Source organism: Dendroctonus ponderosae, unplaced genomic scaffold (genome assembly GCF_020466585.1).
Source record: "Dendroctonus ponderosae isolate FM_Combo_2020 unplaced genomic scaffold, Dpon_F_20191213v2 Dpon_F_20191213_11, whole genome shotgun sequence".
NCBI classification, from domain to species: Eukaryota; Metazoa; Arthropoda; class Insecta; order Coleoptera; family Curculionidae; genus Dendroctonus; species Dendroctonus ponderosae.
The window spans coordinates 5,427,454-5,442,175 of record NW_026017213.1 but is presented as its reverse complement, the minus strand read 5'-3'; the positions used below and the strand labels follow the sequence as shown (position 1 = coordinate 5,442,175).

Sequence of the window (14,722 nt, the reverse complement as noted above, 5' to 3'; positions counted from 1 at the left end):
GTTTCCGTTGAAATAGCTTTTTGCATCACAAAAGCCTTGTAGACCCGCACAAAAATTTCCTCTAGTTTTCCAGGAAATTGCGTGTGAATTTGCGAGTGTTTGAGACAGTGAAAACCTCGACTAGAACCACTCAACAAAGGAAATTCCTGGCTTTAAGACCAAAACTCACAATTTCTTCACCGGCCTCCAGTTAAATACGCTATTTCCAAGAGGAAAACCCTTTTGACGCCACCCGAAACTCCTAGTAGTTTCCCCGGAAAATCCTGTTCAAATTTCCCCAGTTTGGCACCACTCGACAGTGGATCTTCGCTGCTTTTGGTGCTCGAAATTGGACTTTCCTCTTCAGTGTCCGGCTATTGTTGCACTGCAAATTGGCAAACTCTCGGTTCTCTCACTCCTGCCCATGAGTCGACCGACCGAAGCTCCTGAAGAATTACATGGAGAAATCGGGCAAATTCTCCGAAATTTCCATGCTGTGAAACAACCATCATTCCTCTCTCTTATCCAGAATTTTGGGGATAAACCTTGTTCGTATTATCCGGGCCACTCCTGGAAAACTCCTGCGAATGATAACGGTAGGTTAGGGCGTTCACCCTTCCGCTAGTTCCCCAAACGGCCACCCCCGTGCCTGGCGGCGTTGCTATCGATTATCCCTGCAGTTACGTCATTCGGGATGCTGTGGATCCAGTGGGCTTGTGGCTCGCCCGTCTCGGCCTGACGCGATTTCCGTTCGCATGTTTTCTATCAAAACGCCGCCAATCGCCCTAATCTCGATCTTTTCCGCCCTTAAACTGTGTAGTTTTGCCCGGAACCGGTCGTACGTAAATAGTGCTCCGCTCTTAAAGTAGTCGTCCGGACCCGCCTTAAACCCCTTCAACGTTGTGTTTTTGTTTCGCACTTTGTCGCTTTCCAAGTAAGTATCCCTAGCTTTGGTCTGGATCAGGATCCTCATTTTTCTGCAGAATTTTGGCAACTTCAAAATTGGTCTTCATAATCACGCCTTCGTCCTTTGTATGTTTGTTGAGGATTCCTTGATGTTCCTCTGCAGGTTTTTTACTCTCGTTCACCAGGCACGAAATTGATGATGGTTTGCCGAAAACGGAACGTAGTCAATTAACCAAAGGCTCTAAGAGATTTTCTCATTTTGTTTAAAAAACTGTTAAATCAACTTCAAAGTGCGGTGAATGTTTGCCTAAGTCTCCACATGGCCCATTTTCCTGCTAATCCGCCCCACTTTCCTGCATCGATCAGCAATTCAATGTGTAAAATATTAATGGGCTTCGCAAGGGCCATGAATTTATACTGAAGCCGACAATTCTCCTGCTGACGTTCGAACTCACCCCAACTCTGCTTGTTGTTTCAGATGGCAGTTCGCTGCTGCCTGCCGGTGAAGCTTGTTTAAAAAAGGCCCGAAAACTTCGTGAAAATGTTGACGCGGTGGAAGAGCAAAGACAAGGACAAGGACAAGTGCGAAAAGTCGACGTCCAATCAAAAGTCCAGCTCCTCGTCAACGTCGAAGAAGAAGCGAAAGATCGGCAGGGATGGAGGTAAATATTTGCCTGATTTTATGGGGAAACTGTTCTTATAAAACGCGATGAAACCGGGCGGAACTTTGCCACCTCAGCGGCTCAATTCGGGCTTAATGACTTTGTCGTATCACTGGGCAGCTTACGGCCGGACTAGTTAATAGTATACACAGATCAGCTTCAGTCCACTCACATTGTTAACCTAGTTAATATCTCAGGTGAAACATGTGCCCCCAGTTCATGCGCAGACCTGCCTAAAGCTTCCTATCTGAAGCTGCAGCTTCAGCCCAACAGTGCCATAACAACAGGTACAGAAGCAGAACTCGCTTTGATTTATTCCGGTTGAATTTTCGTCGAAATTGCGTTCAGTGAAGTGCTAAGTGGCTACTGGAGTTGGGAATTTTTTACGTGTGGTAGTTGCCCAAGTTTTCCCTGAAGGAAATTGGGGCTGACGTTTCGCTAGCACGCATAACCTACATCTTCAGAAACGTGTTCGCTTCCTGCTTTAACCAGAGCTAGCACACCTCTGAAGATGTATGAGGGACGTCGGGACCAAATTATAAACAAACTCTTAATTAAAAAACCCAAAATTATCGAATTTTTGCAGGAAAATGCGCAGGGTTTCTCGGACTGTTTTCCTTTGGTGGTCTAGATTAATACTTCTAACCTCCTACAATCCTAATCACATTTAACCCAGATTTAATTAAGTGTGTGTCATACCTTCTAGAATTATGAAGAACAAAAATTCTCAGGATTTAAATGCTTTGTATATGGATTTTTCCGTTCAAATTAGGCTTTTAGAGCGCAGGAAAATTTCTTTTCGGGTGGAGTTTTTCAACATTGAGATTTTTAACCCGAAAATTGTCTGCACTGAAAAATATGAAGACCGAAATTACTGTCAAAGTGCGATTTAATAAAATGTGAATCATAGTTTCTTAAATTATGAAATTTTATAAATATTGAAAACTTGAAGATATTCCTATCAAGTCCTTGAACTGTTAAGTTCAGATTTGAATCTTAAGACGTCAATTTTTCTTTTTGTTGCCTGCTGAAATTGCCAAATTTTTCACTTTCCTGACAAATTTGGTCCTGACATTTCGTTAGTATAAATGGCTGGCATCTTCAGACATGTGTTTGCTTTGCGTGCAAACAGTCCAGTAGGTATTGAAATTGCCAACGCCCTGACAAAAATTCAGGAAAAGATTATCGAAATCTGATTTTTGGCAGAAAATTCCTTTCGAATTGAGCAGGAAATTTTTCAATCGTTCTATGTGCTCCCTGGATTAATATTTCCAACACACGAATGGCCTGCAATGTAAAAATCATGCTGGAATCACTTTAACGCCAGACTTTGTAAAATGTGTATCATACTTTCTGAAATTCTGATAAATTTTAATTTTTTGTCAAGCCATTGAACTGCAATGCAACATCTCTTTTTTAATTCGCTCGGCAAATTTACATTTGTAACCCAACAATGGCCTACAATGTAAAACAACCGCCCAAATTACTTGTTAAGTGCGACTTATTAAAATGTGTATCATACTTTCTGAAATTATGAAAAATTTTAATTTTATGTGGAGCCTTTGTACTGCAATGCAACATCTCTTTTTTAATTCGCTCGGAAATTTACATTTCTAACACAACAATGGGCTACAATGTAAAAAAACCGCCCAAGTTACTTGTTGAGTGCAACTTAATAAAATGTGTTTCTTAGATTATGAAAATTGAAAATTCTAAAACTGCGTTCTACACATTTTTTTGCAAGAACTTCAAATTTGCACAAAAATTCTTAAACTCTCATGCAAAGGAATTTGGCACCGACGTTTCGCTAGCACCCATAGCTAGAATATTCAGACGTTTATTTGCCACGCGTGCTTCATTTCTTAACTGGAACTATATACCCAAAAATCACGACATTTCGGCAAGAAAATGTGGTAGTAATCCGCAGGATTTTTTGCACCACAATGTATTGGGATGCAAAATATTCTTTAAAATTATGAAAAGAACGGAAAAATCTATAATTCTTTGAACATTTAATTATTCTGCTCGCATTGGACTTTTTCAAAAAGCAAAGTCTTTTCTTTGGTCTTTTCAAGAACTGCCAAAATTCGCCTGAAAATATGTTCATGTTCGCGTTTCAAACTTCCATAGACTTGCACGGAAGGGGAAAAAATCAGTTTTGAACGCGAAAATATGGAATTTGACACATTTTACTCGAAATCTTCTAATGGCTCTCTGGAACTATATTTCAAACCCCACACCTACAAGGTAAAAGAGCGGCCTGAATCTAAAATAAACTTATAGTTTAACTTAATAAAATGTGTGTCATATTTTCGCGTATTATGAAACATCAGAAAAATGCTTATCAGTGCATTGAACTAGACACGTTTTGCCTACAAAAACAAAATTTTCCATTTTATTGAATATAAATCTCGTTCAAAGTCAGTGGCAACTGTGTACGACTTTAGAAGCCAAAATCGCTTTGCAGTCAAGACAAATCGATAACTCAAATATGTAATAAGGATTGCGGAATGTGCTGTTGTTGCGGCCCATTTGTTCTCCTGCCAGCTTGTTCGAACAGTGCACTAAAGGCCGAAATATCGGTAATTGAGTCAGTTAACTAAACGAAAATACCTTAAGGCTTTTAAGGACTCGATTAATTTCCATTAGGGAATCTTTTAGATGGAGAAAGCGTCTTCCCATTTTGGCCTTTGAATGAGGGCCATTTATGCAACTACAATGATTTTTTCGCTGGAACTTTTGAACCGGCGTTTGGGGCACATTTAAACACGGAAAACCTGTTGCAATTTAGGTCAGGGCGCAGCCTTTTCCTTTAAAGCTCATATTTATTTCAGTCTGCTTGCTTTCAGTCAGTAACCAGTTTCCATTTTTCGCTTCAATGGAGATTCTTTTGGTGGAACCTCTTTATTCGCGTAGTTGCATGCAGGCAGTTAGAACGGTAATGGAAGGCGCACTTAATTAAAATTCGGGCGTTTCCATTTTCTCTCGTATTCAGTTCGAATCGGGGAAAAATGAGGAACAACTCAATTTTCCCCCAAAGCTCCAGCAGCTAAAGAATTGTACTTCAATCCCTTGGCTAATAAGCTCGAGCCCTTCCAGGCTGGATACACTGTCAGCAAGTTAAATAGCTAAACTTGGGCAACTTCGATACCGAAATAATCCGCATAAAACAAGACGAGGATCCTAATTCAATTAGCCGAAGGTTTCCCAATTGGAAAGCTCTAGATGTTCCAGGTTAAGCTGCCAACTAATTAAATCATGCAACAACCTGCTCAATTCGTGCCCAACAATAATTTAAGCGTAGCAAGAACTCAAAGTGTCTCCATTTAGGATGTTTGTCTGGAAACAATGCATCTCACTCGGATCAGGTAAGCAACCTATTCCAACTTGCAGACTCTCGCCTCTTCCAGATTAATCTCAGCGGGAAGAGCACTCTCAAATCAAGCAGAAAAAACCGCCCAGAACAGAGCAACTAAAGCATATAAAAAATATTTCCCATTTCCATCTCGGAGTATTTACCCTCCGGCTTTACATCGCCCGAAAAAATGAGCGCCCAGGGACACAAAGGGGCAATAAAACGTAATTTTCTCTTGCCCTTATTCCCGTTATTTACGAAGCTCTGTGTTTCGGCCTCGAGCTTACAGGAGCAATGATTGGCTCAAATGCCTCCGGTTTGCATAGATAGACTTTGTGATTGAGAAAATGAAGTTACATGTGGACCTGCCGTTGATTTCCTCATAAAAAACAAGCGCTTGCAGTAGCTTACAAGTAAATTTGTAGTTGAATCGGTGCATTTCTCAATTTTTTGTTGTAGCTTCAAGAGCTGACAGAAATAATTGGAAAAATCCTTTGAACCTGCTTTTGTCAACATTAGCATGGTAAAACCTGCGTCAAATTTACAAAAGAGTTGTTTTCGAATCGGGGTTTTCCTCAATTTTTGCCTTTTGATTTAAACCGCCTTTGGCTTTGCTCGAGACTTTTTGATAAGAAATTTTGAAAAAATGGCCTGTTCTTGAAACTATTATCAAAAGCAAGGCTCGCACTATTTTACAAATCAATTTGCATTCGAATCGGCGCATTCCTCGATTTTTTCCGTTTGATTGGAAACAACGTTGTCCTCGTTTCCAGACTGTCTGATCAGAAAATTTGAAAATCCGCAGGTCAAAATCTCAACGAGTTTTTATCGGTGTTTTTTTCAATTTCTACCATTTGATTGCAGTCAACTTTGTCTTCGCTTCGATACTTTCTGACAAAAAAAATTGGAAAAATCGCCACTCAAAACTGAAGCTCAATATGACTCTGCACTGGCCATCTTTATGAAGCTTGTCAGCTTTGTCTTCCCTTTCTTCTGAAGCAGTCTTGTCAGCTTTGTCCCTGCGAGACTGTCCGACTCAAAAAAACTCGTGAAAACCTCATTTTGTGGATTTTATTGTCTAACAAACGGTTTTTCGCCTGGGAAATCGGAAATGTCAATAGTTTTCTTGGATTTCCAGAAGAATCCTCTACTTATCTACTTTCAAAAGCTTTCGCTTGCGTATTTGGTCTCAAAATTTTGATTTTTCAAAAGAGGAACTGATTCCTTATCAAAATTGAGCAGTAGAAGACCTTTTCATCTGCAATAGAAGGCAGTTTCATGCAGAAACCGAGTTTTTTTCCGTCGAAAATCCTGACCAGTTGGTAGTGTTTTTTTTCAATTTCCCGACTAAATAACGAGCGTTTGTTGCGATTGGAGGCGAAAGCCAGCAAAGGAGAAGCGGAGACAAAGAGGCCTCAAAGCGGAGGAGGATCGTTACCGATTTGTTATGATGAGGGCCGCCTTTCAAGCGTGAAAATTGCCAACGTAAGGAGCATTTGCGATAAAAACTCCAGTCTCCGATAATTATTTCTCAGTCTCGAGCATCGATCCAAACAAACCAGGGCGACTTTGGACAAATTTCCCGAGAAAACTCGCAAGTTTGTATCAGGTTCTATGCACAGTTCAGTTAGGGTTCTTGTTAAGGGCGTGCTAAAACAATTTGGTTCCAGATAAAATAGAGTGTTGCCCTCAGTTGACCGCAATCGACTAATCAGTTTGAGGTCAGTGGGAAAACGTGGCGCGCCCTAAAAACTCCCGATTATCAGGAAATTGGCTCACATTCGACTGGGGCAAACGTGGAATTTCCTGCCCTTTCCAAGGGCCCCACTATCGACCTCTAACGGGGTGCAGTCGAATCAAGATGTTAGGGCGGGACAAATACGCGCAAAAATCTAGTCATGCGGTGCCTGCCGCCCTTTGCGGACCTTTTGTTTGGCTCTGGGCGTGATCGCATTCGCGCCCTTAAGAAAAACGGGTTGTTTTGTGGACTTTTTTTAGTCGAAGACCGACCAAAACTGGCTAATTTTTCGGGCTTTTATCGATGAAAAATAATTTATTTGCTGACGTTTTGCAAGCATGAGTGACTGACCTCTTCAGAGGTGTTTGGTCGAGCTGAAATAATTGGGCGCCCTTTTATTAATTAAGGGAAAATCAGAATGATTTTCCTTGGACTAGAGAGAATTAAGAAATGTCTGTTTCCCAGCCGATGAGAAGCTCACTGCCTTGTCCAGGCCCGATCTTCTTTGCGGGTATAAATAAAGGATAATGCCAGGATTTACTGGACAGTGCAGTGTTCTGCAGGATTTTAGGGCTTCTGCAGATTATCGAGGACAGTAGGTTAGGACGAGCGGCTGTTCTTCCGCAAGCCATCGGCTGGAAGTATTGAATTTCAGTCAATTCTCACTGTTTATTTGCAAAAGACAATTTTCCTGCCGCTGAGCGCCGCATGTAGGTCGGTTTCATGCATTATTCGCAGCTTCAGCTGCAGGCGATATTTTCCAACAAATTGCGACAAGTTCGCTTCCATGTTTTTATCGGTCGTTTACAACCGCAGGAAATTCAAAAAAATACCTTCAATCCACTGCAGTGACAACTTTTGAGTATAGAATAATTTTATTTTAATATGTTTTTATAATTTTGCCATACTGGAACCTGCAGAATCCAAACAAAACTATTTTACTAAGTTTAAGCGACTTATTTACTCGATCTAAAAAAATAATTACTCGATACTGCTTCCATGCAGCTTGCAAACTCCGATAAAATAGCAGCCAGCAGGAAAATTGGACGCATTTGGACAGGTTTTAATCTGCCATGTCTTCACTCTTATGAAATAGAAAATTGTTAGTTGGGCGATCATTGAAATGTCTGCTGAGCCGGATTTACTACCGACTGAAAGCTAATTCCACTCTGTCCCCCCCAAAGTTTCTGCCGTTTCTGGGGCCTCTTCAGTGTCCGTTTTAGTGTCCGCGAGTGAAATGTGCTCAAGATGCAGCCGCTGCTGCAGGAATAACATTGAGGATGCTGATGAATCCGAAACTTGTTCAGGTGATTAAATTAATCCAGCCGAATGTTCCACGCTATTCCTGCCATTGATCTATTTATAAAGGCCCTTAAAATAAACGGGAACGGGCTGGATGGTTTTGAACGATTTTTTCCGATTTCGGCCAGTTTTGAACAAGTGTTTTTTGTTTCAGAGGAAGAATGGAATTCCGATGGAAAATCCGGAAGAGGAAGCGACGGAAGTAAGTAGAAACTCGCGTTTTTTCCGCCCTGGAAACTTTTGTAATTAGCAAAGACAATTCCTGCTGTTTGTCGAGTTCATTAATTTTTCTGTTCCTGCCGCCGCTGTTAACGCTCTAATTGCTAATTGCTAGGCAAACTTTTCGCTGATTAGAAGCAAGTGATAGCTTACCATAGTGCAGATTTCCGACTGTTGGCTGTTTTAATACTCCCCGGCTAATTCAGCAGGAATTCATTGAATTTCCGCTGTTTGCTTCACTGTTTGCCAATCAACAGCAGGCCATTTTACAGAAGATGTTAATTTAGTGGGAACAATTGTCTTGTTATAAATCGGAGTTTTTCAACTGTATTTAAGCTGTAGAGTCGCTTAGAAGCCAAATGCGTTCGCATTTTGGCCTAGAAAAGGGCTAGTGGGTTGAGTTTGGTGGGAACAATTGTTTCTTTTGCTGCTGAAAACGTCTTTCTGCTTAATAACTGTGAATCTGGCAACAGCGACCACAATAAATTGGATTTAATTGAAGCTTTTGCCTCAAAAAATCGGACGGAACTGTAAAATTGGTGGGAATAATTGTCATTTCCACTGGACTCTTTAAGACTAAAAAACTCTTCACCGGTTTTAATTTAAGTTTATCAGTCGATGATTTCTTGGGATGTTGTCAGTTTAGTGGGAGTAATTGTCTGCAAACGTTGAGTGTTTCAAGGTATTTTGGCTCTTGACTCAGGCTTTAACAAAGTATTAACTTTAAAAATGGAATTTTTTCTTTAATGAGTTCAGATTCGAAATAACAATTTGGCCCTTCAGTTTAGCTCAGTGGGAACAATTGTGCCTTAAAATTTGTTTGAAACCAACAATATTTTCCAGCTAACGCAAAAGTTTGTTGCAAACAGTCGATTTTAACCAGGATGATTTATACGTTTGCAAATGAAAGTGCTCAAAAGGTTAGTTTAGTGGGAACAATTGTCGATTTTCCACTTGAAACTGTACCTAAATGAAATTGACGTTCAAAATTATCTTTTGGAAACATTGAGTTTTGAAAAATTTGCCGCAAAATTTGGGCGATTTGTTGGGAATAATTGGCTTCGCAACCCAATTTTCCAAATATTAGTTTAMATTTTTGTAGTTTTGATGTGGTTTTTGATAAAAAAAAGCAAAAATTAGTAGGAACAATTGTCATTTACCTTTCAACCTCTTCAGTTTCTCAGGCTATAGGGTCACTTACTGGCTAAAACTCTTTGTTAATAGGTTAAGTTTAGTAGGAAAAATAGTCTTTTGTAGCTTCAATTGCATTTAAATAAGATTCTTTTTGTAGTACAAGTTAATAAAACTTCTACAAGAAAAATTGTCAATTTAGTGGGAATAATTGGCTAAAAACTACCCAGAATTTCAAACTACTGKTTAAAATAGCTGCTAAAGCAGGCTCTAAGTGAGCTCTTTTGATTGGAAAAATCTGTAAAATTAGTGGGCWCAATTGAGGCTTGAAGATTTCAAACTGCRAATCGTTTTCAAATAACGCATGAGTTCGCTTGAATGTTACTAATAAAGTTGGAAGCAATTGTCTTGCTGAGTTAGAAAACAGTGTCAATATTCAGCTTTATAGGCTCATTTAACTAATAGGCAAATTGTTACTTTTGCTAAGAAAAGTGCTGATCAGTCGAATTTGGTTGGAGCAATTATTATTATTATAGTCGGTCTATTCGCCACTTGGGATGACATTTTCGCTTCAAGAATGCAGAGTTTTCTGGAAAAAGTTGCCCGATTAGTGGGAACAATTAATCAAAGAACTCCAAGATTTTCCAAATATCTATTGATTTGGCCCTTGAGGCATTCAAAAAATGCGTTTAAGGGCTTTCAGTTGCAATTCAGCGGCAATTTTCTTYAATTTAGTGGGAACAATTGCGCCTTAAAGTTTTTAAACAAACGCCAGTACCGACAAAAGTGCTGGAAAAGTTAGTTTASTGRAAACAATTGTCGATTTTGCGCTTGAAACTGTCCCCAAACGAGATTGAGTTTCATAATTGCATTTCTGCATGGGAAAAAATGACTTTTTTTTTTGGAAGTTGTCAATTTAGTGGGAAKAATTRACWCGAGACTCCGATTTTTTTCATATTTCACTTAATTTCAAAAGTAACTAGCTTTAACTCCTTGCAGCTCCAATGTTGCCAAAAAAATTGAAATTAGTGGGAGTAATTGTMRTYAAGCCCACTTTATGCATAAACACCRACCGAAATATGGGGGTTTTATATCGGTAAAACCGCGCTGAAAATCCAAAGAYTGATATTTTGCGCTCTGATAAAACGAAAAACGTCCATTAGTCAAACGAAGTGATGGTGCAAACGACTTCCTCCTAGATGATCCCATTAGCTTTTTGTCAGGCAGACGGCCACGCAAATGAATCATCTGCTTCATATGGGCCACAATTAGCCTTCCAGGATAAACAGGAAGGCAAAAAGGGCCGTAATTCTGCCCAAGATAAATTACCCATCCAGCAAACTTATTTTATCAGATTTTCATTATTAAGTCTTGAGACTAAAATTTTGTCAACTAAATTCCTCCAACCCAATTAGAGAAAAATCTTGTTCAATTAACGTAGTTTTAGAGGGTTTTGGGCCATAAGGGTGGTCCACTTGTCGGCTCGTTTGGCCTGCGATCGATCAATAAAACATGCTCACCGTGAAACGAACCTCTGAAGATGGAAGGCATGCGTGCTAGCGAAACTTTAGGACCAAATTCTATCAAACTACTGGCTGAGTGTGGCTGAGATTACACACGTACTAAGAAATTGATGATAAATACAGCCGGGAACAGCGTGCAATCTACAGGGTGATTCAAAATTGGCCTAATTTCTCTGGGGGTGTTTAGGAAGTACAGGGGAAATTGTAAAAAATTTAATTGTCATCCAAAACTGAGTTATTCGCAAAAAAATAGATCGGAAATTAGGCAACAGTGTTTCTAAGTTAATCGTGGCCAAAAAATGTAGGAATTGTATTTTGTTCAAGCTCTAAGTGAGCCCCAATAACCCCTTAAACTTAGTGGCGCCCCTTTTGAATCCCCCTGTAAAGCTGACGCTGGAAACTTAAAAGTGGCAACGTTGAATTTTCCCCCCAAACATCAACGTCCTGCGACGATTCAAGCTAAGACCTACGCTGGCGCTGCCGGCCGTCGATCAGCGTCGGGTTTTCGACCCGACGCCGGGCGTCGTTGCCGCCCCCCCTGATCTCGTGGCGTCGCACGCGCCCGCTCATCTGTCGATCCATTCAAATAGACGATTTTGTCGCTGTTAAATCGGTTTTCGGCTTTTCGGTGGTTTTTTCCCGAAAAATCCGCGAAAGTGCGCCGAATTGTGTCCAAAGTGATCCCTACCCGACTAACTGGGGTGGATCAAGTCGGCGTTGCCTGCTGCTTTGTTGGGGTAGGTTTCAGTCGTTATTTTTCTTAGGTTAGGGCTGCACACAGGGGGGAACATTTACCGACTCATCCCTTAACAGCCGCTAAGCCCTGGCGCAAGCATTTGCAGTTTTAACTGGTTGTGTGTGTGTCAGTTATTTTGAGCCACTCTATATATGAAAAAGACGTCTGGCATTGTTTATATCCAACCGAAATGGGTTAACGACGCCCCATAAATTCCCAGGAAACGCAAATAAAAAGCTGTAGTTTCGGAGCAAAATTGCGCTCTTTAAGCTCTCCCCGATGGCATTTTATGCGGCCGTAAACTACAACTTACTCACCGGGTGATTATTGGCAATTAGCGTGCGAAAGGCGGTCGAGTTTATGGGGAAAATTTTCAATTTTTAGTGCGTCTTGACGGCTAAAACAGCGCGTTTTAAGGCGATTTTTCTGAAACGGAACTAAAGGCAAACACTTGAAGACTGTTATATAATCATCGCCTCCCCGACTTGTCGATAAACAACGGCCTATTTTTAATTTCCGATTTAATCTGTTTGCGTAACGCGGCTGAAAGGTTTTCATGTTGAATCGATTTCCGAGCACTCGGTGTTTAAACAGTTGACGGTTTTTCACGCATTTTCGCCGGTCTTCTGGTGTTTCCCCCCCACAAGGAAATTGATGGCCTGCAGGTGAAAAACTGGATAAACCGGCTCCTGCTGGAAGTTTCCCCATCATTCCTATATGGAGTGAGATAAATTAGATGTTGTGGCAACCGCCAGCGGGTCCCTGTTATTGCTTCCTCAACCTTCTTGTTCCCCACTAATCTTTCAACTCCATTCACTGTTTGCTGCGGGTGATTAATTGACTGTGTCATCCGCTTAATGCCCAAAGTTCCACCAGCTGTCACCTCCATCAACCAGCATCAATCGAAATAAGGCCGTTAAAGAGTTGAAATTTTACTGCAAAAACTAATAAGTCACATGCACAAAGCCTGCAGTTCCCAGTTGAGCTCCTGCTCCAACGTGTTGGTTCCAAAGCAGGTGAACTCGCTGGACTCCTTCAGCTTTTCGTCCACGATCAAATGGTGCGGGTTGATTGGCACCTTGAACAGATTCTTGTTGATCCACTCCAAGCATAGTAGGTCGTTCTCCGTTATGTGCTCATACATTTGAGTGGACTGCTCCTGCTGACCGCCTGAAGGCGTTGCAGTCGATTTGTCCGCCTGCTGCACCTGCATCTGCTGGCTCCTGGCAGCTGCAGAGGTTTGGCAGCTGCAGCTGCGCTGGGGGGCTTCCACTTTCACCTGCAGCTCGCAGCTTCTGAACTTCGGCCTGGGCAAGTACCTGGACGTTAGGCCGGAGAGCGGTTGACTCCGCAGTGAATTTTTGCTGCTTTTTCGCGAACTGGCCACTTGCTTTTCCGTTTCGGCGATCCTGCGGGCGATTATGGCTGTCTGAAGCTCCTGAGGCTGATCCAGCTCCATCAGAGTGGCGTCTGGGCAGATTTGCTTGAGGCAAAAGACGCTTCTATCGCTCCCTGATCTGTTTGTGGATGCTATGGAATCGCCCACGCTGTCCAGATCTTTTAGGTTGAGGTATTCCTGATAGGTTTCCAGGACGTTCAATCCAGAGCTGCTGGACGGTGGGCTTTTCAAGTTGTAAAAGCTCAGCGCTTTACTTGGACGGGCTTCGACGATTGTTTCCAACTCCAAGCCCAGATCGCATGCTTTGGGGCTTTTTTTCGCTTTTTCCCTGCGGGATTTGGGCCGCACGGGAATCCAGGGGACTTTTACTGCGAAATTTGGGCCTGACATGGTTTACAGGAAATTTTGACGCCACTAATGCGGTGACATTTGCTGGAAATCACCGAAAACAAGGTGTGCCCAACAATCGGATTGGCCAAAGCGAAAGGAACGTTGCCAAGTTTCTGGCTATGCCAATTAAAATCTGGAAATAGTCCCTGTGTTTTCCAATGGAATTGGCTACCTTGAGTCGCCCTTGTGATGCGAAAGTGGGCTGTGTTTACGAGCTTTTTGATCCAGCTCGAAGGACCAAAACGGGGCAATTAAAGGATTTTTGCCCATAGCTGGCAACTGTGCAAAGCTTTGGCTCAAGGAAAGGGTCACTTTGTGCAACATGCCAGGCGGAGGAACAGTCGGTTTAGACCCTAAACTAATAGCAATCCGACCGAGGGTGATTTTCGAGAACAGCAAGTTCCTCTAGTGGCTGGTTTGCTTAATTGCGCTCCCACTTGTAAAAATGTGTATCTGCCGAACCAAAGCAGGTAATACGTTGAGGTTTTCACTATCTTGAGCGTACATTTGAGGCAATTGACACTGAAAGTTTCCTGAAATTCGCGCAAAATCGTGATTTTTGCCAGCTTAGGGAATATCGGTCCCAAAATAGATCTGCTATGCACCTGCGACTTCTCCTTTAAAAATTCGCAATTTCTCAACTGAAACGAGCAGCCTTTTGAAAATCTCAGAATCATTAGATGATACTCAGTCCTAGAGATGGTGAAAATCTCATAAAAATCGCATGAAATCTTAATTTTTGAGAGCTTAGTGAATGTGGGTCGACAGTTGCACGACTTCAACGAGTCAACAGCCTTTAAAAATTCGCATCATTGCAACTATTGCAAGCAGCGACTTGAAATTTGCACCAGGTTTACGCAAGACTTTGCCCGATTGGATGCGGCCAGTTTCATATAAATCGTATAAATTCCTGATTTTTGCCAGCTCAACAAATATCGGTTCCAAAATGGATGTTTTTACACAAATGCGCTTTCTTTTTTTTCTTTAAAAAATAATTTCTTTCTCTTTTAAAAATTCACACCTTCTCAACTACAGCGAATAACGACTTGAAGATTTCAGCAGCTTTAGACCACATCGTATGCTAAAGATGCTAGGAATTTCATAAAAATAGTAAAGAGCCTTGATTTTTGAGAGCTTAGTAAGTCCGAGTCGCTAATTTCACGGCTTTATTCAACTGCGGTGTCGCACTTAAAAATTCGCATCATCCCAACCACTGCAAGTAGCGACTTGAAATTTGTACCAGATTTACACAAAACTTCCCTCGGAAGGATGCGGCAAGTTTCATATCAATTGCCCAAATTCCTGATTTTTTCCAGCTTAACACATATCAATGGATGTTTAAACCAACAATGAATGGTTTTACTCAACTGCCTTTTCTCCTT

At 41.4% G+C, this 14,722-nt stretch overlaps 1 protein-coding gene across 3 annotated transcripts in view; it reads left to right on the top strand.

The window, feature by feature from the left end:
* Positions 1 to 707: 707 nt before the first annotated feature.
* LOC109534230 (coiled-coil domain-containing protein AGAP005037) overlaps positions 708 to 14,722 on the top strand; it is a gene marked incomplete in the record, with an annotated part of 72,231 nt that continues 58,216 nt past the window's right edge. For 2 of the 3 annotated variants that reach the window (XM_048662749.1, XM_048662750.1), the window contains 3 exon segments: positions 709 to 913; positions 1,364 to 1,547; positions 8,097 to 8,144. In XM_048662749.1, the coding sequence (XP_048518706.1) occupies positions 1,427 to 1,547; positions 8,097 to 8,144 (169 nt within the window). 3 annotated transcript variants of the gene reach the window in all.